General features: G+C 42.2%; 2 protein-coding genes across 8 annotated transcripts in view; one reads left to right on the top strand and one right to left on the bottom strand.

Annotated features, from left to right (window-relative positions):
* The window catches only part of ppp1r9a (protein phosphatase 1, regulatory subunit 9A), a 51,616-nt gene extending 29,733 nt beyond the window's left edge, over nt 1-21,883 (bottom strand). For 2 of the 5 annotated variants that reach the window (XM_028597925.1, XM_028597930.1), the window contains exons 1-2: nt 21,733-21,883; nt 14,133-15,669 (exon numbers count right to left, since the gene is read on the bottom strand). In XM_028597925.1, coding sequence (XP_028453726.1) covers nt 14,133-15,527 — 1,395 coding nt within the window. In that variant the 5' untranslated portion in view covers nt 15,528-15,669; nt 21,733-21,883. Of the gene's footprint in view, nt 1-14,132; nt 15,670-16,929; nt 17,169-17,265; nt 17,309-20,173; nt 20,338-21,732 lie in introns of those variants that run through there. The other 3 variants (XM_028597928.1, XM_028597929.1, XM_028597926.1) reach the window with 3 other exon arrangements.
* The window catches only part of sgce (sarcoglycan, epsilon), an 11,436-nt gene continuing 3,174 nt past the window's right edge, over nt 19,725-27,986 (top strand). The window contains exons 1-8 of one of the 3 annotated variants that reach the window (XM_028597935.1): nt 20,137-20,153; nt 21,293-21,400; nt 24,591-24,713; nt 25,349-25,506; nt 25,892-25,964; nt 26,760-26,958; nt 27,597-27,759; nt 27,948-27,986. The exon at nt 27,948-27,986 is cut by the window's right edge and continues 176 nt beyond it. In XM_028597935.1, the coding sequence (XP_028453736.1) occupies nt 21,352-21,400; nt 24,591-24,713; nt 25,349-25,506; nt 25,892-25,964; nt 26,760-26,958; nt 27,597-27,759; nt 27,948-27,986 (804 nt within the window). In that variant the 5' untranslated portion in view covers nt 20,137-20,153; nt 21,293-21,351. Of the gene's footprint in view, nt 19,951-20,136; nt 20,154-21,292; nt 21,401-24,590; nt 24,714-25,348; nt 25,507-25,891; nt 25,965-26,759; nt 26,959-27,596; nt 27,760-27,947 lie in introns of those variants that run through there. The other 2 variants (XM_028597937.1, XM_028597936.1) reach the window with 2 other exon arrangements.

Below are 27,986 nucleotides of genomic sequence, written 5' to 3'. Positions count from 1 at the left end.
GTGCACAAGCAGACTCGAACATGCATGCTGTTGTCACTCACGTCTGAAGCTCAGGGTTCTGCAGAAAGCTGGATGCTGGCGCCGAATAAAGCGGTGCAAGGGTATGCAAAGTGTTTACGCAGATATGTGCATACGCACACTTGGATGATGATTTAGGCGTCAACCCGGCTGTCTGTTTCTCAGTCAGACACCAACTGAACACCCACACTGATTGCAGCTGCTATTATTAAAATCTGAGAAACTAGTGACATTTGCCACTCAGTGCTGTCTCCTACAAGCAAGGATTTCAGAGTAGGAATATTACACATTTAGTTTGATGAAGTGACATATCAAACAACGCTGCATGCCCAAAGAGTTTTACCACATCCATCCTGCTGCAGTGTCAATGAGCAAGTTAGTCACTGCCTATCTCCGTGCCCTGTCCTCTTTGCATTGTGTGAAAGAGGCCAATGAGGCGTTATGTCCCATTACATGCATTGATTGATGCCTGAAGCCAGATTTTTGTTTGTCAATAAGCAATGCTGGCTTCTCTCATCAACATTTTAGTATTGTTGGAAACGTGAAAGTTAACAATAATGAGGGCAAATTTATTATCAGATATTTGTGCTTTTAGTTACATTTTATTTGTTTATTTGTCATGCTGTAGTCTTACATTGCCAGACCTATCTCCACAGGGCTGCGGAGTAGTCATGTTCTAGGGGTTGTGGCATGGATTTGACTAATATCTTACCACATGATAAAGATGCAACAAACTACAGTGAATAATGGCACTCTGTTTAAGAGACACTGTGCTGGGTGTACACAGAGCTTGGGCACATTGATGTAGCTTGATGCTGCTAGAGTTGGTTGTTATTCTTTCCCCTGTGTGAGCTCTATCCATGACCTCCCTGCCATCAATCATTCACACACACACACACACACACACACACACACACACACACACACACACACACACACACACACACACACACACACACACACACACACACACACACACACACACACACACACACACACACACACACACACACACACACACACACACACACACACACACACACACACACACACACACACACACACACCTTGTCCGGGACGTCCTAAATGTGATGCTACCATTGGCAGTAAGTACACTTTCTAATGGCCCCTCTAAGTCACTGTGTGCTATCTACAAATACATTAGCATATGGCCAGTCACTTGAGAGGGAGAGAGAGAGAAAGAGATAGAGAGAAAGAGAGAGAGCAAGAGGTCATGGAGAAAGATGAGGACAGATGAGTTTGGATCCATGAGAGAAGGCAAGCAAAGAAGAGACATAGGAGGCACAGTGATGGAGTTAGATAAGAAAAAAGCAGGAGAGGGAATTCCAAAGAATGTTAGAGACAGATGAACTGAAAAGGCAAAGGATGGACAAGAGAGCATTGGTGACTGAGAGATGGATTGACAAGATTGAAAAAGAGCATGCACAGAGGAAACAAGAATAGGTAGAAAGAGGGTGAAAGAGAAACAAAGAGACAGACTGTAGCATTGAATGGAAATCATTTACCCACAAGATAAGTAAAAATCCTGGCGGTTATCATGCTCTAAACGGAAACTACTGGTATATATCTCCAGATTGTCCGAACACCACTTGGTTTTCTAGTGAGGAAAGGCCATGTTCAGTCAATTTGGTACATATTAAGGAACCCAAAGACACAGCTCAAAAATCCCCCTGGTGTAAAAAAGGATAAAAAAGGTAGAAGAGATTGCTGAAATGTGAAGGTCAACCAGTGCAGACTGATTACTGATTCAATTGATGTATTTTTTAGGCTTTTACTATAGGTATACATTTTTACATTTCTCTTCTTAGATAGGATGTAGTCTACAATCTTGTTTTCTGACAATAGTTGGATTTAGTTCTGAGCAGGACAAAAAAACAGACAGTAACGTGTGAGACTGCAACTGTGTTTAACCTTGCAGTATGGTAGGATACTGCTGCCTGCTGCGTGTTTTACTATAGGGAGCTGAAAAATGGCCAGAGTACAGGTCAGGACCAGGCCCGCAGCTGGCAACCACAAGTCTGACCAAAATCTGTAGAACAGACAGTTCGGACTGCTGCCAACCACACATGTATAATGGCTAGAGGTGTGACGAGATCTCGCGCAAGATTAAATGTGACGAGATTTCTCGTTGAAATAAAAAGTGTCTTGCATAGAAAATCCCCCGGCCGTTCTCCAAAGTTGACTAAAGTTGCCTGGAAAACGCATTGTTAGAACGTTAGAGAATTCTCTCTCTCTTCCACAGCGTGCAGTTCACTGTGGCGCTATCTCGTGCAGACCACTCTCTTTCTCGGTTAAAATTAGTCGGGAAGCAGACAGCATCTTTACTTTTAATGATATTAAACAAAGAGAAATGTTCTCCCTTCATCCAATGGTCATAAATCGATACTAGAGTAGCATACTTCCTTGTTTAGTGCTACAATTAATAAAATGCAGAGGAGGAGAAAATAACATCTGTCTTCACAAAAATCATCTGTTGAGTGTTTTATGGTAATTTATTTGTGCTTTAGAAAGTCTTCAATGTAAAACAATAGTAAAATAAGTTTTATTTCTCTCTGTCTACTGTACAATGACAGATTCAAGTACAAAACATTTGGTCTCAACGGTCTCAACTACTGCCAGAAAACGCTTAGTTATGTTGTAACCTTGGTTCTCTGAGTGAAGAGACTCTCTCTCCACCATACATATGGAATAAGTAACAAGTAATAAGGAGAGAAGCCAGTCATTTGAGTTTATGGCAAAACCTTTCAGTGCTTGGTTTTCATTTTGTGACTTTTGTTTGAATAAAGGACTATTTTTCCAGTCTTATTTCTTCATTGAAGTTTTCTGTAAAATAGTGTTAAAATCTCACCTCTAACCACGATCTCGTGAACAGAATCTCGTGTCTCGTCTCGTGAGCTGGGTGTCTCGTCACACACCTAATAATGGCTATACTCAACATTAACATTATACATATATGCTGGCTGCATGGATCTATAGGAATGGCAAGGCTGGTCTGTAGGTTGATCGGTCAGTCCACCACTTTGGTCCAGACTGAAACATTTCAACGACTACCAGGTGGATTGCCATGACATTTAGTACTGACATTCATGGTGCCCACAGGGTGACCTCTACCGACTTTGTTGATTCCCTGACTTTTCCTCATTTTTGGTTCTGAGTGAAATGTCTGGACAAGTATGGGATTGACTGCCATGGAATTTGCTAGATACATTCATCTTTCCCACAGGATGAATCCTACTGAGGTAAACAAACACAGGTATTGTCAGATCTGTCGAGTTTTGCACCAAAACTGTCTGTATGTAGGGACAGACTCAAGAAGCATAATAAATCTTGACAGCTCGACCAAACTTAATATGACACATATCAATAGGTTTACTCACATAATCCAATAGACCGATCCCTGGGAACAGCAATGTCACAGCACTTCACCTTATCTGCATTAATAACCGCCAAGATGACAAACACCTACAAATTTCCACTTTCAAGTACAGTTTGTGTGTGCTGAGGCAGGTCATTATGCTCAACTTAAATTTAGTTTTTATTGAAGAGGCAGCGCACAAGGACAACCACTGACTATGGAAGTATAATGGGCCGTATACCCATGTGGTGCCCACCTGGAATTGAATTGTATTAGCATTTTGAGAGATTAAACAACACACAACCATTTACATGTAAATATATTCATCTATGCTGCCTGCAATTTCTTTTAGGTTTAATGCAAGCTTGTGTCAACAGAAAGTCAAAATTTTGGGATTTGCATAAAAGTGCCTTATTTTGAGATGGCTGGCCGTATAACTTAAAATCATAAAGTAGGGTTTTAAATAATTTTATGGACTCTGTGGTAATCCTCATCTTTAATCCACACAACACACTGATCGATAACCCTGACACCAAACACACACATTTTTGTGTTTTGTCAGTAATCAGACCCCTTACAATAGAGGTACTGGTACTTAAGTGCAGACAGCAGTTCTGCTTGGGCATCCACAGATTGGCAGTGTTGTTATCTGATCTCCAGGCTTCACAGGAGCATAGAGGGATTTGGTTTGACTCTTCTGAAAGGCAGTTGTAATGTCATTTGTGGATGCTGCTGCAGCTGCAGATGCTCCCGGATGCTCTCAGCCACTAACTTTAATAAAGCTGAGCCCTCTCACTCAGTACAAGTGCCTCTCGCTCTCTCTGTTTTTGCATATGGGTGCTTGAGTATGTATGCTAAAATTGCACATAAAGTATTTGAATGATAACAGTATGAGTAAGCATGCAAGCTTTGTGTGCATTTATGTACAGCCAATTAAAGTTTCTTTGCAGGTACATGTCTGCATTAGCATGCATGCATACATGTAGATGATGCTAAGCTGGTGTCCTGAATCAAGATTCATCTCATTGCCTATGGTGATAGATGACAACCTCTCAGCCAAATAATGTCTGTCATTCTGTCTGGATAGCATTTGGCCTAGCCTCAGGAACAGAGGAGCGGGGATTAACCAAGGGCCTAGTAAGCCCCAAGGGAAGGAGAGGAAGAGGGAGCAACAGAGCATGGGGGTAAGGCTGGAGGAGAAAACGGTATAAAAAGGAGATAACATTATTGGGGAGTACATGGGGAGGAGAGGAAGGGGCAGTAAAATGAGACACCGAGATGGAGGACTGGGACAAAAAAAGAAGAGGACAAATGAGTTGACACAGAGTTGCAGGAAGCCGTTAGATGGTGAGAAAATGAAGGAGTAGTAAATGAACAGGAAGAATCGAGTTTACAGAGGATGGGAGGAAATATCCACAGAGAGAGAAAGAGTGACTCATATGATTCATGGGTTAGAGCATCAGCAGACAGTGAGGCTATTGTAGAGTGAAACAGGCAATAAGAAAGAAAGAAAGAAAGAAAATGAAAATGAAAAAAAGAAGAAGAGAAAAGCTGAAAAGCGGGCAAGGCTTGGGGTAATTTGCTCTAGGGTTGTTTGAGTCCCTGCCTTAGATGTCACAGCATGGCGCCCATGCCCGACCCACTGCCTCTGATGGTATTAAACTGGGCCTTTGGTGTGTTCGTGCCAGTGGAGGCGCCCGCACTGCGCCTTTCAGACAGCGGACGCTGCCCAAGGCAATGTGAGACTGCAAAGCCCAGAAGAAATGTTCCTACTGCTGTGGCACGAGATCAGCAAACCCTGCAGTGGATTAACTACAGCCTGACACACGCACACATATAGACACACACAGTCTGCTCTGCTTCGACAACTCAGCACATTTGCATTCCATTACTTGTACTTGTGGCCACCGACCCACTCACAAAACACCGTGCTGGAGAGCTGACAGGTGCTGAAGAAAGTGTCTGGATGCTGAGGGGACGAGACACTTGCTCATGATGGAAATTAATGAATGTCTCGCAAGAGCAGACAGAGAGAGACAGATATAAAGAGGTGGTGATGGGACAAAGTGATAAAAATAGAGAAACAAACAGAAACATTCAGTATCCCATTCTATATAAAGATAAGTGAGAACATACAGATTTTACAGTCAATTCAAGGACAACCTGTCTGTCATCTTGGCATACATCACCCCTCGTCTCAAGAAGTGAAACTGGCTTTTGACATGTCGGGGAGTGCCAAAATCAAACAAGTCAGCATTTCTTTTTTTAACTGAAGTATCTTCTGCATACAAAGTAGACACATACTGTTCATATAAGTGGTCTTTTTTCAAATCTTTTAGATATATCCACTGCTAATATGTACTCTTTTCATAATGTAATTAAGATTTAATCAGAGTAGTTCCAGAGCTTTTTTTCAGCTGCTGTTTCTGTGGCTGGCTTGTTTTTTCCCCCCTCAAAAAATGCACTTCACTGCACAATACCACTGGGTGCCATGACTCCCACTAACAAATCAAGCCACTGGCCAACTACAGGATGAGGGACACAGAGAGTGAGGGCGAGTGAGGGCAAGAGAGAGTGAGAGGCCAGCAGAGCATAGTAAACAACTGCAACTGAATGGCTGCAGACAATGTCCTGCTTTATTTTAGGTCTTGGTCATGTACAGTGAGTAGGAGGCTGCGATCAGAGGAAACATAACATGTTGCTTGTTACAGTATTGATGCTCTAATGCCCACTTGCTATGATATGTTCTTCATTATGCTGCAACAATGACTTGGCAGAGTTTGGGACCACAGTCGGTATTCATATTGTTACAGATCATAATAGCCACTCTGTGTGATCTGCAGTAATTCTGTTTGTGGCACAGATCTCAGGACAGAAATCACTTGAAAGGGTTGGTAAGTTTAAATTCAGACAGTTCACCTTAATCATGTTCTGGACTAAAAACAAGGAAATGGTGACAGCGCAGCAGTCTGAACTGTCTTTAGCAATGGCTTAGCAAACATTGTGTCACTGAGACACTCTGTTCTGTGCAGTTTTTTTAATGGCAATAAAAAACTGGCAGCACACTAATGACATCATTAGTAGGGGACCAGATTGGGTTAGTGGTGTTTGTATCACGGTTCGTGATGACACAGTCCACTGTGTGGCAACTGACCATCCTCAGAAACCACAAGGCATGGCTCGCCTTTCCTGGATCATTACAAATGCATCCCCCAGGGAGGATCCGGTGGCACCGCAACAAGCAAACAAAAACACCACTGCATTAATAATGGAGTGACTAAGCTACATGCACGCACAAATAAGCACATACCCAACACTCGCGTTTGGAGTAGTTGTACCTGTCAGAGATAAAAGAGGGAGGACGAATATTTTCCATTCATAGCTGGACTGGCTGGATATCTGCATAATAACATATAAAGCCATCACAGAAGTTTATCTACGACTACTGTAGATGATTTGTAAGGAATCTAGTTGTTAGTCAAAATTTTTCAGATAAGCCCCCCCAAAAAGAAGCTTAACCGAAATACATGACCGTCAGTCTGACATAGCTCAGCTACTGTTTTTGCTGGTCTAACCAAAATGTCAGCTGTTATATCGCTGCTGTAGCAGTGTCGGAGCTCTCTCCCAACAATACCCTGCTCTCTCCCATTATGACCAGCCACAGATTGCATAATTAGGAAGCGGACAACCAGTTTCACTCAGCTCGCAGAGGGAAAACATCAGATTTCAGGACAGGAAGGAGACCAATTGGGTGCTAAAGAATGTAGTAATTAAGAGATATACAGATACAGAAAGATCTGTATTGCAAATAATATGGCAAAATACCATTTACCAGCAGTTAATCAGCATTATGAGTTTTTGTAGACTTTGTCCCAATCATTGAGAATTATTAAAACAAAGACGACTTACATATCTGCAAAATTGATTTTGAGCTGAAAAGGCATACACTGCAACACTAGACTATATTGGAACACTAGACTATATTGAAGGTGGCTAAGCTGCTTCAGGCCTTTTTTTACAAATGACATTGCCAAAACCCATGTCAGTATTGGTTCCAAAATCTGAGCAATGCTGTTACACATATACCATCATCCAGAAAGACAGACTGCCCTTAAGTAGAGTAATCCTATCCATCAAAAACACAGTCAGAAAGTCCCTGGGTGGAAGCCATCTCATTTGAGCTTGTGAAGCACAAGAGTGTATTAGGTGATGCTCCAGATAAGGATGATGTTGGAATCACATTTTACTGTTGATGCATGTAAGTTGGATTTAAGCCTGTTTACAGGCATGCACAGTAGGGAGGTTAGGCTCTTTGTTTTCATATACTGTATTAAGTGCAGTCAAACAAGCTCCCAATGGTTAAAGAATGTCTGGCAAGTCTGTGGAAAGGCACTTGGAGGGTGCTAGTTGGCATTTTCTCTGTTTTTAAGCATCAGCAACTTTGTCTTTATGGTCTTTCATGCTCCAGTAAAGTACAAGATGAGTCTCTGAATTGGTTTGATGTACTGCCGCCTGAGTTGCAAACTCACATAAAGCAAAAGTACACATGGAAAATGTGAGTAGGTTGTCTTTGCAACCAAGGGCTAGATTTACTAACACTCACGCAGTTTGCGCTGCGTCTGTTTATGCGAGTTCGGTAATAGCGCACGCTATGCTTCCACATTTTGCGTAGTATTTATCAACCCTGACACCCATCAGGCAATCAGCGTCTTTTTCCGCCCACTATACCGTAAATTGCGCTGTAGCGAAGCGGTACTTGTGCTATGATATGGCTGAGTGCAGACTGCGATATTCCCACTGCTGATGCTATGACTGTTTGAAATAATCCTGCTGCCAATATTTGTAATGAAGCGAGGAGTTTAACAACTGCTGGAATGGAATGTGAACGCTGAGTGGGTGATTCAATGTCATCTTTGATTTCTTCCAGTAACTCTAATATTGCATGGCTGCTTGATCTGTAACGCTAAATGATGTTGTGTTCACTGACAAAGTGTGATTCTTGTGTTAAAAACATTTTCAGCCTCGCCTATGTCTTCGTCTTGCTGAAATTACTGTTGCCATTTCACCAGCGGCATAAAGGTCTACGAGGAAACTCGATTGCGGCTGGTTTAGACCTGCTTTTAAGAGGCAGAGAATTTCCCCCGCAGAATAGAGATGCGCTCTTACGGACAGTCTTTGTAAATACCACGGAATATATAATTAGGCGCACTTTGCGCTTATCCTCCCACCTTTTTGGGTGGAACTCCCACTTTCCCCACGACCCTCCCACAAACGTATATTGAAAGCGCAACTTGTCTCTTCTCGCTCATGTGGCAGACAATCTGCGGTTTTACCCAAGTGCGCCCTGTTTGTAAATAGCCCGCATCGGTTACGCGACCAAATAGCGCCTGGAAACAGGCGCAAACGGCTTGATAAATCTAGCCCCAAGTGTCTATAGTGGGATTTAAATCAGTCTGAGGCAGGGGTGGGTTTAGACAGTTGTGCCAGACTGAGGATACAGTAAAGCAGTAATAGCAATAATACACTGTACATTATTAATATTTACATTGTTTATGAGTGTAATAAAGTAATGCCAAACTTTATATACTGTAATATATAATACTTTATATTTTCCAATATGAAATAATATCAATAATTTGTAACTCCAAATAACTTGTAGCCATGAAGAGATTATGAGACAATATGCCCATGGACACAGACATGTACAAAGTCCCCCACTCTTCCGATATAGGAGGAAGACACCTAAATCAATCAGCGTCCTGAGCTACTGGCAACTATGGGCGTTGTTTAGGTGTGCGTGAAGACACGGAGATGTGACTGTTTGTTTAAAACAATGATGGCGGCTCCTAAAGTGGTTAGCGTTGATGTTGCAATAGCATCAGTTATATCAGAACTGGAGAGTATTTCTTCATTGAAAGAAGAGCAAAGAACGGCACTGATGGCAAAGATGTGTTCACTCTTCTCCCAACTAGCTTCGGCTAGAATTTGATAGACAGATGGTTCATCCAATCACCAATCTCAATGATGCTTCTCAGTTGGTTCTGTGTAACAAACCATCTGAAGCATCAGGTTAGGTCCAGGGGCCCCTGGACCTGTACCTAGTAGGCCTGTAATACTAACAAGCCAACTACCTATCACCTTCTGTCTCTGAAATGGGGGGCACCAGGGGTGGCCAGATTCCTGAGGGGGGCCCGTGCCCCCTGTGGCCACTGCTCTGGTCCCCGACCCTGGGGCAAATGAGTCATCTAAGTCATTTGTTTTCAAAGCGGGGTCCGGGGACCCCCCAGGGGTCCTTGAGGGGGTTCCAGGGGGTCCCCAGCAAAAAAGGGAATCATTTATTTTCACTATAAGTCCATCCTCAAGTAACACAACAGCAGAATGTATGACTATTTTGACTAAAAGCAGAAGTCCTATATAATGGTAGCCTGGGTAAACCCTGACAAACTTCCGGCAAATTTGAGATTTGCTCTGCAAGTCAGTCTGGCGAAGAGCCCATTCAAACCCATTTCCAATGTCCCCAAAATCGAGGCACCAATCACAACCGCTGAGGCGGGCTTTACACCAATCACAACCGTTGAGGCGGGCTTTATGCGACAACGATAGCGCAGCGATGGCGAGCAGCTTTTTGTTTACATTCAACATGAATGCTACCGAAGCGCAGCGTCACCCAGATCGTTGGTCTGATTGGTTGAAGGACTATGGGGCATGCGCCCAGGGGCATTTGAGCGGCGTCCGTTGGTGACGCCCCTTTGGAAATTAACTGTCAATGAACCTTTCCCGGACCCACTCTCAGTTACAACTGAGAAGGGTCTGGTGTCAACCAGGTTAATATAATGGGGATCCTTGGTCCGGTTTGGTGCCAGTTTAGGTTGTCCTTGACGTGAAAAAGCTTGGAAACCATTGATCTAAGTGTTGACCTCACATCCTTTTAAATACAGAACACTAAATTTCCAAGGTACATAAAAAAGAATAAACACAACCATCCCTGTTACAGAACACCACTGCAGTCAAAACATCTAGAAAAAGACATTCATAAAAATGTCTTGCGGCTCCAAAACCATTGCCACAGAGAAGAGGAGCGACACACATCTATCATATCGATTATGGCTCTGAGCTCAGCAGAATCTAATGGACAAAACGCCAGTCTCTGTGATACGGTCACAGACAGCATGTGAAGCGGAGGGGCTGATTACAGAACCACGTCAGTGGCTGGTGAACTGGTGCTCAGATCATCACATCTGCCTAATTCCATTAAGATGTCACGGTGTCTGATGAACATGCAGTTTCTCTACAGGCACAAAAGGTATCATTGAAAAATGTATCCTAAAGCCATTCATGTAGCGAGGGAGAGAGAAAAACAAGAGGAGACTGACACAGCAGACTGTGTGCAGAGGGAGAAGACGTGTTCTTCTGTCAAACTCCTGAGGTGTGGTTCCACAAAGAGAAAACACTGCATGCAAAGATATCTGCAACAAGTGTGAGATGGTTAAAAACTTTTGGGATATGTTTGTGATCAAGAAACACATAGGAGAACTGAACACTGGCTGAGATGTGTGCCATACCTTTCAGCTGTCATATCAGCTGCATAGAACAACAGGACATAAAAAGTGCAACAGAAAATTGAATTTACTTCAATGCTACTACATCAAACTATATACGAAAAAAATGAACTAGAGGTAATATTATCAAAGATAACACCACTGGCTTGAATGAACAATGACATCTGATTCTCTTCTGTAGGTCAGTGCCTTCGGGAGAGCAGCCTGCCGTCACCTCAGGCAGCTCAAAGCAGTCGCTTCTCACTGGGTCAGTCAGGATGTTACAGATGAGTGAAAGGATGTGGAAGTAATCATTAATAAAAAAACTAAAAGTATAATGTTTACCATGTTCACCATCTTAGTTTACCATGTAAGCTGCAAACAATTGGTAATTAGCAATAAACACAACTGAGTCCGATTAGTTCTGCAGGTTGGGCATGAACCAATTGGACAATAAACAAAATCTTAACCTGATAATGGCACTCAATGAAAAGTCAGGGGATCACCAAAATTATTACAGTTCATCCTGAGGCAGGCATACATATATTAACCAACATTCATGGCAATCTATACAATAGTTGTAGAGACATTTCACTCAAAGCCACAAGTGTAAACCTCATGGTGGCACTATACGAAAGTCTGGGAACCATGAATGTCTATACAAAATGTTGTGCCAATCCTAGTAGATTGAGTAGGTCAAGATATTTCACAGGATACGCTGGTGGCGCTAGAGTAGAGGTTGTGGAATTACCAAAGTGATTAGGATTTATCCACTTTATCCCCAGAACCATAAATGTCTGAACCAAATTTCATGGGAATCCATCCAATAGTCGTCAAGACACCTCACTTAAAAAAAATGTAAACCCATGGTGGTGCTAGATGAAAAGTCAGACGATCACCAGTCAGTAGGATTCACCCTCTGGGGACCACGATTGCACAGACAATCCCTCCAATAGCTGTTGAGATTTCATTTTGGAGCAAAGTGATGGACCGCCATACCAACCGAGCCATCCACAGACACATGCCGCTAGCAGGGCTAAAACTAGATTTATGAACTCAACACTAGTGAAGTCAACACAATGACAGGCTTCTTTGAGCATCTGGACCTGTTATTCGCTATATCAAACAGAACTCAGTGAGCATGTTTACAAAATGTTGCCAAAAGCTGGTTGTGTGTCATCTTCTCCCTGTGGCTACCATGATGATTTCTAAAATTAATTAAGCTTTCAAAGCTGGGATGTTGAAATAATATTTATCCGCTTTACGGGGCAGGACCAAGAAATATTACATGAAAGGGAGGGAACGTTGAGTATTAGATTATAACACGGCAGTTTTTTTTAATCAAGGTCTTCTCTGCCATCTCCCCCCACAGGGGTCAAGTTGGACTCGTGCAGAGGCCGAGAGCGGAGAAAATAGCTTTGTCTCTTTTAATATAAAGACGAACAAAAGACAGAACTCTGTCTTTTCCTCGTGTGCTGAGAGGAGGGGGGCATATGATGGAGAAGTGGGAGGGGTGCATGTCTAATTGTGCGTGTGCGACTGTGTATAGGGGGGCAGTGCCTCTCTTGAATATTCCATATGATCAATGAGCGTCTGTCCTTTTCAGAGAAAACAGAAGCCTTGAAATGACAGACAACAGAGGAGTATATTCCCCGTCTGTTGGACTGAAATGGGACAACAAGCTTTGTAGCGCTCACTTTCACTGTATGATTAAAATAAAATTTGCTAAATTGAGCTCAAGAAATGAATATTTTTGGTATTTGTGCATACACACATTACCAAAAACATACATTTATATCACATGTGATGCTATGTTTGAGCTGGATAATGTTAGAACTAATTTCCTCATACTTGTGATTGTGTGTGCTTTCATGTACGTGGGGTGAGTCCTAAGAGGGAGGAAAAGAGAAAGAGGCAAAAGGACACACATTGCAGAGACAGTGCAGGGTAATTAGTGAGCCACATTTTCTCCTCAGAATAACTGGGCTAATTGTTCTGCTTCGTTACATCATGTTAATAGGATTGATCCTCAACTTGTGGAATGTTTGTGTTGGCTCCAAATCTCTTATACATGAACCTCACAAATCACTGTTGCCCTCACATTTTAAAAGTGTACACAAACATCACTTGCATGCCAACACGCTGAAAATCTAAAAAATAAAACTGATTAAAGAAATAGCATAAAAAGTAAAAATCGCAACCTAAAGTATGTTGTTTACTGCTGCAAATGTTAAGCTTATTTACTCTAAATGCTTCAGGATAAAGACTGGAAAATATTTCCAATAATCTTTCAACTCTATCTTCCCAATCAACAAACACTGGCTGCATTGTGTCCAAATCAGCACCGAAAACAGTATTAAAATACTTTACAGCAGATGATGCAACAAATACTATGGCAAAGCTATTACCATTGATTTAAAAAAAAGAAGTTACCAGGTAAATTAAACTCTGTGGGAATTGGGCATTATGGCTGCATATTCACCAGAAACAAGCACCATTTTTACACCCCTTATTGGGGTGTAAGTAGGACATTTCCAGCCCCTTTGAAATCCCTGTGGGATGGAAAAAAAGAGGTAATCTCTTTTTTTGCTATACATCTGCTAATATCACTGAGCATAACATTAGGTCCACTATATTCTGAATATACAGTATATTTGACAGATTCATGTGGACTCTGTTACAGAAATGTACCAAATAGACAGGGGTGGGACTGTTTGAGAAAAACAAACACAGTATCATGTGTGAAAACTGTGTGGGTGCAGAACCAGCATGCACAGATGTTCTGCTCATGGACACGTCAATTTCAAGGAGGGCGATGCTTTGACCCTCAAGCTCTGCATCACAAAATAGCTACAACAATTTGCTATTTTATCTACCATATCACAGACTGTAATCAAGGAAGATTAAATTTGAAATGAAACCACACTATAAATGTCTAATGAGGATAAAGATTACTGATGTCAGATCATGATAATATGACCACATAAGAATGTTTGTTAAAACCAAAAAGCTACCACAATGAGTAGTTCAAGCGTATATAAATATGAGCCCATAAAAAGGAAGCTCTGAATACAATATTAGCTCTCTGTTGTTTTAACCTACTTTTGATAAGAGCTGCACAGGAGCTTTTATGTTGGATTGTATTCAGTGTGTGTACACAATTAAGGCTTCCACAATGTTTTGTTCAGTACCCAACTTACTGTAATGGGGGCAGTGCTGAAACGAATCTTCCTCTTTGGAGGGATGTCATCTTTGTTTTCGTGTGGTAGACCAGGAATCTCTGTCAGACCAGAGCCTGGGTCGTAGACAATATCCTCATCATCTCCATAGAGGTCATCTTCAGGATCCGTGCAGCTTTCCCCCCAACCCTGGTAACAGGCATCCCCGTCTGCGTTAAAAATCACCCGCTCATTCCCAATGTATTCCTCATCAGGTTCTTCCATCTGGTCCTTGGGAGATTCAGAGGACTTGTCTTCTCTTGAACCATCCCCATCCTCCTGGCTTTCTCCAGCAGGTGTAGTTGGGGTCGGCAATGGCTCAGGGGTTTCATCTTCAAAAGTTTTGTCGGTAATCACAACATTATCTGTAGGTTTTGAATTTTTGGACACCCCTAGATCCTCAATATGTTTTCTTGTTTCTGAAGGTTTCTCCTCTTCTTCACATGAACCATTGACCTGGCTGCCGTTGGTGGTGACCCCAGAAAGACGCTGCCTATCTCTTCCCGTAGTCTCAACCTTGTCTGCTTTGTCTTGGGCTTCTTCCTCTTGTGGTTCTGGTTTTAGCTCAGAAGTCTCTGTGCCAGGACTGGGGCTCAGAAGGTCCTCGGAAGACGAGGATGTGGGAAACTTTCCCCCGGTACTGCCCTGGTAGCTTCCACGAACTGGAGATTGTCTTGAATCATCTTCACTGACATCACCTCCTGGGCGCTGGAATCCCTCTGGTGAGTAGAGGGCCCGTCTGCTGACTCCTTTGTAGGGTGCACCTTGGTTGTTGTGATTGGCATTTTCAAAAACAGCACTCAGTTGACTGACAGTTGGCGAGGACGCCTCTGTTCTGGAGCAAAGTGAGTCCAAGGAGTCTGTGCTGCCTCGGTTAGACCTTGCACCTCGCCAGTCATCTAGATGCTCATGGGAACCCCGTTTATCTCGTCCGTATGGAAAGACTGGTGACTGGGACTGGTCACGTAACTGCTGCTCAAAAAGCCTCCTGGTTTCAGAGAACTTTGCTCCAGCACCTCCAACCCTGTCAGCTGATGCGGAATGTTGGAGTTTTATCACTGATCCATCGGTCTTGTTGATGAAGTTGGTGGGCTTGACCAGCTTTTGTGGCGACAAATCATCACAAGCCTTGGCCTTAGCCTGCACATTTTCTGAGCCCATTTGCATGAACATGTCCTTAATGCGACTGACATGGCCACCGTACTGGCGTCCCCTTGGCTGTTTCACCCGTACTAGGTCTTTGGGCTTGGATTCTCCATCGATCCGAGGCTGGTCAAAGGCCTTCTTAAGCGCCTGAAACTCAGCCCGGTAAGCATTACGGTGGGGGGAGGAACTCCGGAGGCTGGTCCTCTCCCCCGAGGCCTCCGTCTTCAGCATGATGATGTCTTTGGATTCAGAGGGGATGTCAGCATCGCCGTGGCCTCATTAGAATGTGGGTTTGAGGAGTATAGTTTGACCTACCGCAATCCTGCCTAATCGGATCCACCTGATGTTATAGTTCCTTTAGGTCCATTCACACCTGCAGAGGTGAAAAGAGACGTTATAAAGATAAGAACATATTGTAACACTGCATGATAATGTGAGTTGAAAAGAGATAACCATTTAAACATGCGCACAATTACTTCACATAAACTGAAAGTGTCTCTTTCTCATCAAAAATGATGATTACAAAGCTTGAAAAGAGATCATTTTCACCTGACATTAATGACACTATTACAAAAAATGGGAGCCAAAGAAACTGATGTATGATATAAAAGCTCTTAGTACAAGAGGACTAGTTATTAAAGCTAATTGAACCCTACAAGCACTCAGATTGTTTTTTTTTTCCAGCACTGCTGCGCTGTTTACCTTCTCAAATCAAGACTTACTGTAGACATCAGAGTTTGAGCTCTTTATGTTTAAACTGGTGCTATACTGCAGGAGATGTTTTCTATAGTAAGCTGTGACCCTTGCACACTGCCACATCACACAGCTCTCTAAACCATCACTGACATTATGCTGGTTAGTAAATACCAGCCCTCAAACAGAGCATTGCATGGTAGTTACAACCTTTACTGCACTGAGAAAATGCTATTGAATGCACCAAAAATGTGTTGATATCATCCCAGGGACAAAAATACAAACCATTACATATACTGATAGACTTGCAGTTTGCAGTACTACTGCAGGGTAGAAAGCTAGTGTAGTAGTTAAATATTCCATACCTACATCCATTAATGTTTAATCCTGTTTGGAAATGCATTCCACAAAGACGAAGATGAAATATGACACAAAACAACATTCATCTGGGACACAGATAATCCATTAATCTCGGTTGTGCTGAATGGTATGGATGCATCAGCATCATCAACAGCGGCAGCAGTGGCTGAAACCTAAATGTCCTGGTTCAAAATTCACCATGCTGGAGTCTGGCTCGTCCATGATTACACCATGTGCAAAATAACAAATTCGAACTTGAGTAACATCGGCTTCGGAGGATATCACACAAATAAAGTTAGAGATGAAAGATGAAATTAAGGCTTTCATATTGTGTCAGTGGGATCAGTCAAACAGGCATCAGCCATGCCGCACACAACATGACAGCTCTGTTTCCCCCCCCTTCTGACACTGTTAAAAATCTTTTTTATCTACATGTTTTCCTCCTGTGCAGATGTAGCCTATGCAAAGGGGCAAAAATATAAATGAGTCAATATATATGCGAATATACCAAAATAATAAGTTAACTGTTAACCACAGCGATGTTGCTTCAATGTTACAAAAACAAAAGAGTCTGACTTACATTCACGGCTCCGGCTCCGTTTGACGCGTGATACAAATTTAAACTGCAATACAGAGGCTAAACTCGTGGAAAATATGGATGCTCTTGTGGCAAAACCTTTCGAAAAACAAAAGAAAAACATTCCTATCCCAAGCTCGTAAATTGTCCGGGACTACAGAAACGTTTGGACACACTAGCCTCTACAACGCCATTGCAGGCAGTGGGTGATGCTGCCAGCCGCGCTATAGGGGTGTGTATGCAATTTGGCAGCTCATCTCACTGAGAGCTGCACTGTGGCAGCATTCGCAAGGGTTGTCCGATACACGTCTGCAGCAGCCTATAGTAAAGTAAACATACTTAGCTGTAATGGTAGCCGGTGATTTGCAAATGTAAAGCCTCATGTGACAGGTGCTAAAACCTGAACTGCGGCATTGGTTTGGTCCAATAATCTGCTGTGCGGAGGGGGTTTCACTGAGCTGCAGTCTGGCATGAATACCAGCACACAGCGACTGTAACTTTACTCGCTGCTTATTGTTCATCAATGGAGTTTGGGTGGGGTAGGTAGATTCAAGGACCACTCAGGCTATGCGATGAGGGTTCAAATTAGGGTGTCTCAAAATGTGGTGTGAGGACCACCAGGGGGCCTAAGGGGGTAGAGCCACAAAAATGAGGTAAAGTTGGATTTGACTGTTAATTCACTAATTCAAAGTCCCTGTCAGTCTGCTGAGATCAATAAGGATGATTCAATTCAATTCAATTTTATTTATAGTATCAAATCATAACAAGAGTTATCTCGAGACACTTTACAGACAGAGTAGGTCTAGACCACACTCTATAATTTACAAAGCCCCAACAATTCCAACAATTACAGTAATTCCCTCAAGAGCAAGCAGTGCGACAGTGGCGAGGAAAAACTCCCTCTTGGGAAGAAACCTCGGACAGACCCAGGCTCTTGGTAGGCGGTGTATATGATGAACAGTGGCGATAATAGTCAATATTAATAACAACATTAACTCCTTCCTAATGTACATACAGGTGTAACTGGGAATGTTTTCAGTCTGGAGAGTGAGAAATGTTCAGCCACGTGTATTTTAACGATATTTTCAATATTTTAGCAGTCTTATAAGAAGATCAGTGTAGAAATTCTAGCTGCCTGGGTCACAAAGGAGTCAGCAGAAACCGCCTAAAGCATGGGACTGAATTCATGTGATAAATTACTAGAAAAGAAGCTTTGTCAACATTCAGATACAGTATGTGATTAACCTAACAAACAGCATTGAGTTTTATAATTGATTTTGATGTGTTATAATACATGGCATTATGCTTAAATGCATATTTTGTAAGCACGCATTACAAGTTATATTAATTCAAATTATAATCAAAGTTTAATTATAATTCATTCACGTGTGTTTAAGCAGATTAAAGCATGGATGCTGCATGAATGTGAATGATGGTCACCTTTAAAATCCCATAAATCTGTTTTATAAATGTGTGCAGTCATAATCTGCAAAAATATGCGATTTACATTATTATGTAACCATTTCAGTCCATGATACTGAACTCACTAAAAGCAACACATTTGTTATTTTTTATTCAGTAGACTACTGTTGTTCTATTTTTAATGTGGTCCTTCACATTTTTCAGTACCAGCATCTTGAATTTAGAGAGTAAAATAGTATATGAAAGAGTGTATTTGCCATAAGGTCTGTCGTATCTGCTGCACTACAAGAAACAGACCCTACAGTTTGTCCCCATTTAGCAACACTTCTGAGGACAGTGGGAATGTTGAGTCTTGCCTCACTGCTCAAAACAAGCAAACTCAGGACAATTACAGTGTACACTGAAAGTCACCGCAACCTGTACTGAAACAAAATTGGACTGAAATCAATCCAAATCAAACACATTTGGTTGATTGCCACTAATTTAAAAAGTGGGAAATGCTGTGTTTTCTCAGTCTTCATTACTGTGCATCTTAGCACATGCATTGACCTATAGTTGTGATTCATTCATACCCAGTCCAATCATTGGCTATGTGAAGATGTTGCTAAGCAACCTAAAAATAATCTGAAGGGTATAAAGGGAGGGTGAGGGAACAGAAAAGTCATGCACTGCAGAGCACAGAGGATGGATAGCATCATGTTTATCACCGGAGGAAGCCAAGTTTCAAATTGGCCTTAAACAACAGCCATGCAGTGACCACTGTTAGCATGTTAGCCAGAATTAGAATCCTTTTCTGCAGGATCAAAGTGTTAGCTGACAAGGGAGCATGAGGGGTGAATTGAGGGTCCCACAGCCCTTTAGCAGGCCTGACTTGGAGCCAACGGGCCAAAACATGACCATCTGTCTGCTAGGACTGTCTCTACAGGGGGTCTGGACAGATTGGAGCAGACTTCTCAAACACGTATCTGCCCTCTAACAGCTGGGCTTAGGAGGTCATGCTCTGATGAAGTGATGGTTTGCGTATGTGCATGTGACTAAGAGGGTGTGTTGAACTCCTGATCCAAATTTGGAAAGCATCAAGAAATCATCAAGCTGAAAGATCAAAAAGCAATAAAAGAAGCCTCTAGTAAATTAATGAATTTAGTAAACATTGAAAAGCTGCGTTCAGAGAATTACATAGTGATAATGAAATTACATCTGCATGCTGTCCTAGATCAGAAGGAGAACAGAAAAGCAGCAATAGGACAGACACTCCTTGGATTTAATATAGGCTATGCAGACACAAATATAATCCCCGTCTAACGCGACCAACATCCCACAGAAACATTTTCTAAAGGCGTGACGCTCCTTATTCTGAGTCACACCGTGTTTCTGCCCCTTTTTTTACGAGACAGCCATCTTTTTCCATCCAGATGTTGAGCCAATGAGAAGTCGTGCTGTTTCCAGTGAAGGAAGGAGGCGGAGGAAGGAATGCTGCAGGATGCTTATTATTATGGCTGTCAAACCCAGTGGCGATTAGATAAAACTTGCTTTTTCATGAAATATTTACGAGGATGCTATGCACCATGTCTGCTGCAGCTGTCGCGGTATGGCTTGGTACGGGTACGTATCGATCAAACTCGGAAATATCCGGGGATTTTTTACGCGTTTGCCTTTGATGCGGTTTACATGCTAGTTAGCTAACTAGTTAGCATGTTGCTGTTTAGCTGCTGTGCTCATTTTTTCCAAGAGACTGAGGAGGAGACATGGAAAAATGGCTAACAATAGACATACCGTTACACGGGTGGAGTGCCTATATATTCAACGTTTGTACAGACTACAGTACCTTACATCTCCAACGAGGAATATAACGTTGTCTTGCTAGTTATGTTTCTTGCCACTGATTCAGCTTTAATTACCGAAAATAGCCTTAACGTTATTCCTCTTGCGCAGGCTTGTATTTAGCAAGTAGACCAGGTGTGTTATGAATGCCTAATTAAGTAGCTAATGCTAGCAGCTCAGGTTACCCTTAATTATATGTGGGGAATAGATGAGAAGATATTACACTGCTGCAGTTTTGTTACAGCTGCATCACTAGTGGTACACTCATTGTTTGTAAGCAATACACTTTCAGTTGCCAGTTTGTTAAGTACACATAGCTAAAACTAATTCAGCCTAATACAATAGCTTTTCAATAACAATAAGCCTACCTTCCTCCTGAAGGTTGTAATGTTAGTCAGAAATCTTGGTTTAAATTAGTCATATGGACTCATACCTGAATTTTAACATCCATTTACAATTACAAAATCAGCCTACTATCACCTTAAAATACAGCAGGCATTAAAGGACCAATGTCTTAGCAAGACAAAATGTGTCCATGCTTTTATCTAGGTGTAACGCTACAACTAACAATTCCTTTAATCATCAGTTAATCTGTTGATTATTTTCTTGATTAATCCATTATTCCTTTGGTCTATACAATGTCAGAGAAATAGTGATCATATATAGCCTATATAATTATCACCCCAGCCCAAGAAGAGATACTCATGTGTTGTTTTATTTGACCAACAGTCCAAAACCCAAAGATATTCAGTTTACTATATAGAAAAGCATCAAATCCTCAAATTTAAGGAGGTCTTAGTTTCTATGCACCACATATCTTAAACATGCTCCCAACAAATTTGAGTTAATTAAAATCAAGGCTGAAGACGTTTATGTTTTGCCACTACATTTTAAGTAACATTTGGGCATGCATCTCAGCATGAATAAACTTGAATCTGCATTTCTAAAACAGAAAAAGTTAACATTCATAAAGGAAGACTTAGTAGCACAGCTGTTGTATTAGGCTGCTTTACCTTTTAGCTAAGTGTACCTAATACATTGGCAACACACCAAATGTATAGTTCAGAACGCCTTTAAAAGACACACTTGTTCCATTCATTATTTTCATTTATTGATCCAATAGTTTACATTGTGCATGCCTATGATGTCAATCACACCGCTTTTCATGAGAGAAATGGCCATATGGAGCGATCCATTGGCTTGAAGCAGAGAACAGCCCTGTACAGAAATGGTGAGTGGGTGTGTGCAGTGGTGCACTTTATGTGTTGACCCGCTGTCCCCTCCCCCCTGTCATAACACAGTGACACGCTCAACTGGTTTCCCATTAATACTGGCATTATTGTTTTCAGTTGTCTGCTGTCCCACAGACTCTGCCCACTTACGTTTCCTGTAACAGCAGTTTACTGAATTTATATTGTGTCTAAACCTTGTTCTTGCTAGAAGTAGAATTTATCCTAAAGCATTAACTATGAGACAAAGGTATTTCTTCTGTATAACATGATACTGCTACTTTACTGCACTGAGTCAACCCAATCGTTTTAGACAAATCAGTGATTTACTTACCTTTACAGAGCGCTAGAAGATTGAACTGGCTGTTTCCTGTCCATTCTTGTCCTTAGCCAGAGCCTTGTGCTTGTTGTGACACTGACTACTTTCACTTCCAGGTCTGTGTTTAGAACAACGAGGCTGAAACTCATCACAGGCAGAATACCAAAGCTGCGGTCCAAACAGTAGCAATCCTTGTTGTCTGTCTACTTAACACCAAAGAAGCACATGCATTCCTCCTGACCCGGACGATGTTCACATGTACAGAACTAAAGGATATCCCGCCCTTGGCTCTGCCTCAGCTAGCTAGGGGCTGCTGTTACCGTAGCTAGAGCGGACCATTAGAGGGGCAAGGGTGGTGTATCCTCTCTATGCTACCAATGGCATTTTTAAATAAGGCATCACTCTTGAGACTTCAGCCAGTCCCAAGGTCAGCCCAGAAAACCATAAAACCTGGTTAGGCATTTCCACCTCCCCCAACAACTGTCAGTGCTATACTAACAAATGCAAGTGTGTCAGTTTATTATGATTGCGTGCAATGTATAGAGAATATTTGTATGTGAGCCCAATTCTCAGGAAAGTGTAGCTTGTTGTGTGAATCAGCATGCACTTTACAGTTGTCCTGCAGTGGGAGCTGACAGGTGAGTCTTCAGTTGGCAGTCTAGTATTAACTTTAATTGGTGATGTATTATATACAGGAGCTCTGCAGTCCATCATCTCAAGAAGGCCTGGCAGAAAGTCAGCCAGCCACAGATAAGCAGATTTGATGCTATTAGCAGAGCCTCAGTGTAGCTTAGTTAGTGATATTTACTCACTGGCTGCTACTAACTCTAATCTAAAAAGTGACTGCAGTCAAAGGTGAGTCGGAAAAACAGTCCAATAGGGTCCTGTAAGCGAGACCTAAGGCTGCCAGCGGCGTGTTTTAGGCCTAAACGCTTGTTGTTGAATCAGAGCTTTAATGTTGATAGGCCAAAACACATTTCAAATCCCATAGGTCATTTCTTATTTCTCAGACCATTAGGTGAGACCAGGCCATCTGGGCTTGCTCGTATGTCCTGCCTGTCTCATCTGTGGACGTGCCTCGAATGTTTACACCGCACCCAGTTGGTCTCTGAGCAGAACAGAGTAGCCAGTACATGACCTTGACCAGGAGTGTGTGACTGTGGTCCTTTGTGTGGTGAAGAATTGATGAGGCCCAACGGGTTGGGTAATAGAATCCGAGCGTGCACATTCAGAGTGGGATTTGCAGAACAACTCAAGTCATCACCGAGGGCGCCACTGGTGTGCTGAAACTGAATAAGGTTTTATTCTTGGTCTCTGAATAACCTAGATCCTAATGTCATGGGTGCAGTAGTAGCAGGGAGAGGAGCTATGGCGTGGATTAGTCACGCTCAGGTGGCTCCCTCAGTCTGTTCTTGGAAAGAGATGTGGTGGATATAACCTCAGGTTTCTATAAGTAACACCACATTTAGTGGCCGCTAAATGGTATTGATTGTATCTAGCTGTGACTGAGCCCTTGGGGACATCGGACATATGGCCAGTTCAGCGTCTCTGTTTGGGGTCACAGATGTAGCCCAGTTAAACATACATATGGGACCGTTTTATAACTTACCAGCAGCTCATCAGTGCGCTTAGATTGCAGTTAGGCAATTTACTCGTGTAGATGTGGACTTCCTTACTAATCTGCAGCTTACTGTGTCACCTAATCTTCTACAACCCCTTTGTGCACCCTGGTGATAGATAACTCTTTACAACCAAAGATCACATACTGACTTCCTCTTTGGGATTAAAATGTAAATCCTGCTCTATTACTCAGCTTCTGTTCAAGGAGAGGGCTCAGAGTACAGTAATAGAGCCTCACTTCCTGTTGATGCTGATGATAGTTATGTAGAATATGTTGGTTTGATTCTAATGAGAAGATGAAGCAGGAGATAAACAATGGTGCAAATGTGCAACATATTGCCAGCGGGAAGGCACACACAGCTTTCCCATGCCTTCTTGTAGCTGTGTCAAGAGTTAGGTGTCTGCAGGCGAAGAACACTTCAAACTCTCTTTTCCTCCTCCTCTCGCACCTAATAGAACAGATCTCCAGTTTTCCCTTCCTCTCTCTCTTGCTCTTTCTCTTCTCCCTCCTTCTCCTCTTCCTCCTTGTACACTGAGTCTCCCATGGTGATTAACAATTGAGTGCCCACCCACTGAGGGAGAGAAGGAGGGGGGGGGGGGTGAGAATAAAAAAACACTGTGCAAAAATGCTTCGAGGTTGAAAGAAGACGAGTAAGCAAGTGAAGGGGAAATAGTGAAAGGGGAAGATGCAAAGAGAAGGAGTGAGCTTTGCAAATCACCTCCAGTCTTACATTGTGTAAACTGTTGTAAGGGGGCTGCCATTTTCCAAGTAATGCCCTCCACAAATAAAGGCTAAATGTTTGTGTTTGAAATGGGGCTAAACAGAGAGCATAATGGAGACATGAAAACAACTCAGTACAATCTGAATGACTCTCATTACTGCTGCTTTTACTCACAGTACCTCCGCTCCTTGGCCCTGAAATTCGTTATTTTGCTTTCCGGCACCTAATGATTTGATATTACACCTTCACGCTTGGCTGCTTTTACACTGCGTCCTTGTGTGAAGCGAATGCATTTACCTTCAAGAGAATGCAGAAGCCAGGCAAGAAATCTAGACAAATCTATCATTGCGAGCAGTATTGATTCTCAAAGTGTGCTAGTAACCCAAACATTTGCTTTATTTGTTCTCTATTAACGCATTCTCTTCTTTTCTAATTAGTGCTGCTGGCAGGTCATTGATGATGAACAAAACACACACAAAAAAACGTTCTGCTTTCAGGAGCTAATTTTTCTTTTTAAAATCTCTGTTTCAGTGGTCACCATCTTGTCGAGATCGCATGCAGACCGTAGGGTCTACCCATCTGCAGGAGTTCTGTTCGTCCACGTTCTGGAGAGAGAGCATTTCAAAGGAGAGTTTCCTCCCTACCCAAAATCAGGTATAACACCTATGGCTGCAACTAACGATTATTTTCACTGTTGGTTAATCTGTTGATTATTTTCCCGATTAATCAATTAGTTGTTTGGTCTATAAACAATGTCAGAAAATGTTGATCAGTATCTTACAAAGCCCAAGATGACGTCCTCAAATGTCTTGTTTTGTCCACAACTCAAAGATATTTAGTTCACTGTCATAGAGGAGTAAAGAAACCAGAAAATATTCACATTTAAGAAGCTGGAATTAGAGAATCTTTACTTTTTTTATCTTAGAAATAACTCAAACCGATTGAGTATCAGAATTGTTGCCAATTATTTAATAGTTGACAACTAATCGATTAATCTTTGCAGCTCTAATAACACCATCACATTCATACATTCTGCACTCACTGATTGTGTTGACATTTTTCCTTATCTAAATGACTAAAACATTTGTACAATTTAGTCGTTGGCGCAGTCATTGTAAAAATGCAGCAGTGCATTGTCCATTCATCACATTGCACTAGTAGAAAATGCTTAGCTGCTGCTGGCAACACATCTCACAATTCAGCTAATGGGTCTAAATGTACATTACTGAATTGGTTCTGACCCATATCAGTTCCTTGGGTCACCCCTCATTGAACAGCTGTGCCAACAGGTGATGCCAGCAGCGACCCGATCACTTTCAACACTAACCTGATGGGCTACCCCGACAGGCCAGGCTGGCTGCGCTACATCCAGAGGACCCAGCACAGCGACGGAGTGCTCTATGGCTCCCCCACCGCAGAACATGTTGGCAAGCCCTCAGTCATAGAGGTGGGTGGTTGGACCACTTTCAAAGTAAAGAGAAGGAAGATAAAGGCATTTGTGCTTCTGTTTAATATGTCAAGGAAGGAAAAGTGAACAACATGAAAGCATTAAATTAAAAAATAAAAGTAATAGTGTAGTACAATGTTGCGCTTTGAGTCTTCAGACTTGAATTCCATTATGTTTTTTCATGCTGTCTTTGTCCCCCATAAGCTACTGTTGAAATTCTTTTCCCAAAAGGCTTAGCATTCCCAGCGGCGCACATGGGCCTCTATACGGTGTCTCATTTGGGTACAGGGCCTGCATAGTGTATCTAGCTCAGCCTTGACCAGTGGGCGGCTGCGATATAAGCTGCACTGATCTGGGCTTAAACTTTCATCCCTGTGTGTTGCAGATTACTGCCTATAACAGACGCACTTTCGAGACGGCACGGCACAACTTGGTCATAAACATCATGGCCACAGAAGGTAAGAGGTGCCTATAAGAGCTTACAGGAATCAGAGATCAGACTATGCAACTATCCTGATTAAATCCTGAGAGCACATTCAGTACTACTAATGTAATGGACCTCCCTGACGAGAAAATGTTGCCTTTGACTACTTTGGTGAGCGAGAACTAATCAATCATTTCTTAACAAAAACAACTTATTGTTTTGATCCAACCGTGCGTTTCATATAAACAATTATAGACAATTTCCAAACTCTATCTGCTATCTACAGCTAAGACACTGTAGTGAGAATATTGTGTCAACAGTCTAAATCTAAGTCTTTAGATGAGTCAAATATCACAGGTCGGCTGTCATAAATCAGCATATGTTGTGACTTCTGTAAACACACAGTCCTGTAACCGGTACAATATGTTACAGTTATGAATTATTATGATACAACCATAGGAAGCAGCTGTTCCTTGTCATCTGTGTGACTGCACCTCACATCTGTACGTTTGCTTAGTGGCTTGTCGACCAGTCGCTGTACATGCAGTACAATATGAACTGAATTGGTTGAACGCTCAGCAGATGTTCGGGGTGCTAACGTGACATCACTCTCCCTTTTCTGTGATGTCATCTGCCATCTGGCCCCAGAAGGAAGCCAAGTCATAACACAGCAGATTGGTGAAATCAGTATCAACTATGCAGCAGTAATAAAGTATTAATGATGTCTTAGTCAGCAGAAGACCACTGCAGCTGCCCTCCTGGCTTCTTTCTCCCTCCTCTTACTGCCATTCACCTTTTTCTCTAACTCTCTCTCCTTCTCTATACACAGAGTTCCCTCTGCCCTACCAGGCAGAGTTTTACATCAAAAACATGAATGTAGAGGAGATGCTGGCCAGCGAGGTGTTGGGGGACTTTCTGGGAGCGGTGAAGAACGTATGGCAGCCTGAGCGCCTCAACGCCATAAACATCACCTCGGCGCTGGACCGTGGCGGCCGTGTGCCCCTGCCCATCAACAACCTTAAGGAAGGGTAAGGATTTTGAAGGTTTGGCCGTACTTGTAGCGCAACAGTTGTGAATACAAAGTGCTTTTTTTTTTTTTTTTTTTTTCTGAAGGAAAGATGATCCAGTTATAGCTAAATCAGAGTTCTTTTTTTTCTTTTCAGGCTCATTTTATAGCACTTTGCATTGATTTTGTATTTTAAAAACTGAAGTAAGTGCAGGATTAGTGTTGTGATTTTGGTATAATTTCTCTGGATAACTCATACACAATAAGCATGAGGTTTAACAGTTTTAAAGATTCTCTTCAATTGCTTATATTTTCAGCCCACTCACATCATGCTGACATTTTTTTTAATTGGGGCCCTGGGGATCCACAGTTCACAGTGAATTAGATGAGTACACTTGGCCGTCAGCACTAACAGATACTGTCAGTTGGTGTAGTTCAGAGGGGAATAGTACTGCCCACATGTACTGCCATAAGTTGTGCATCAAAGATTCATGCTGACGTTTTGGAAGATGAAAGCATGTAGGAGAACACTCAGTGGAGGAGAAATACTTTTGACTATTACAAGCCTCATCATAAACATGTCAAATGTTGCTCCATCTTCTCTTCTCTTCTCTTCTCTTCTACCATGCTTTGTATTTCCATGTCTCTGCCCCTCCCTAGAGTGTATGTGATGGTTGGCGCTGATGTTGCCTTCTCGTCGTGCCTGCGGGAGGTGGAAAGCCCACATAACCAGCTGCGCTGCAGTCAGGAGATGGAGCCGGTCATCAGCTGTGACAAGAAGTTCAGGGCTCAGTTTCACATTGATTGGTGTAAAATCTCTCTGGTGAGGATTGTCTTGTACAGATTTCCCTGAATTGAAATATGCAGGTTCTTTAATGCTGAGGCAGGAGGGGAACAAGTACACCACTCTTCTTTGTGCTCCATGAGCAATGGTTTGGACTAAATGCTGTCATTGAATAAACATTATACTTAACGACAATCACATCTCTGACACACACCTTATTTCTTCAGGTTGACATCAACAAAGTGGTCCCCGTATACATTACCCGT

Source organism: Perca flavescens, chromosome 14, assembly GCF_004354835.1.
Source record: "Perca flavescens isolate YP-PL-M2 chromosome 14, PFLA_1.0, whole genome shotgun sequence".
Taxonomy (NCBI): Eukaryota; Metazoa; Chordata; class Actinopteri; order Perciformes; family Percidae; genus Perca; species Perca flavescens.
This window is presented reverse-complemented; position numbering and strand designations above follow the sequence as displayed.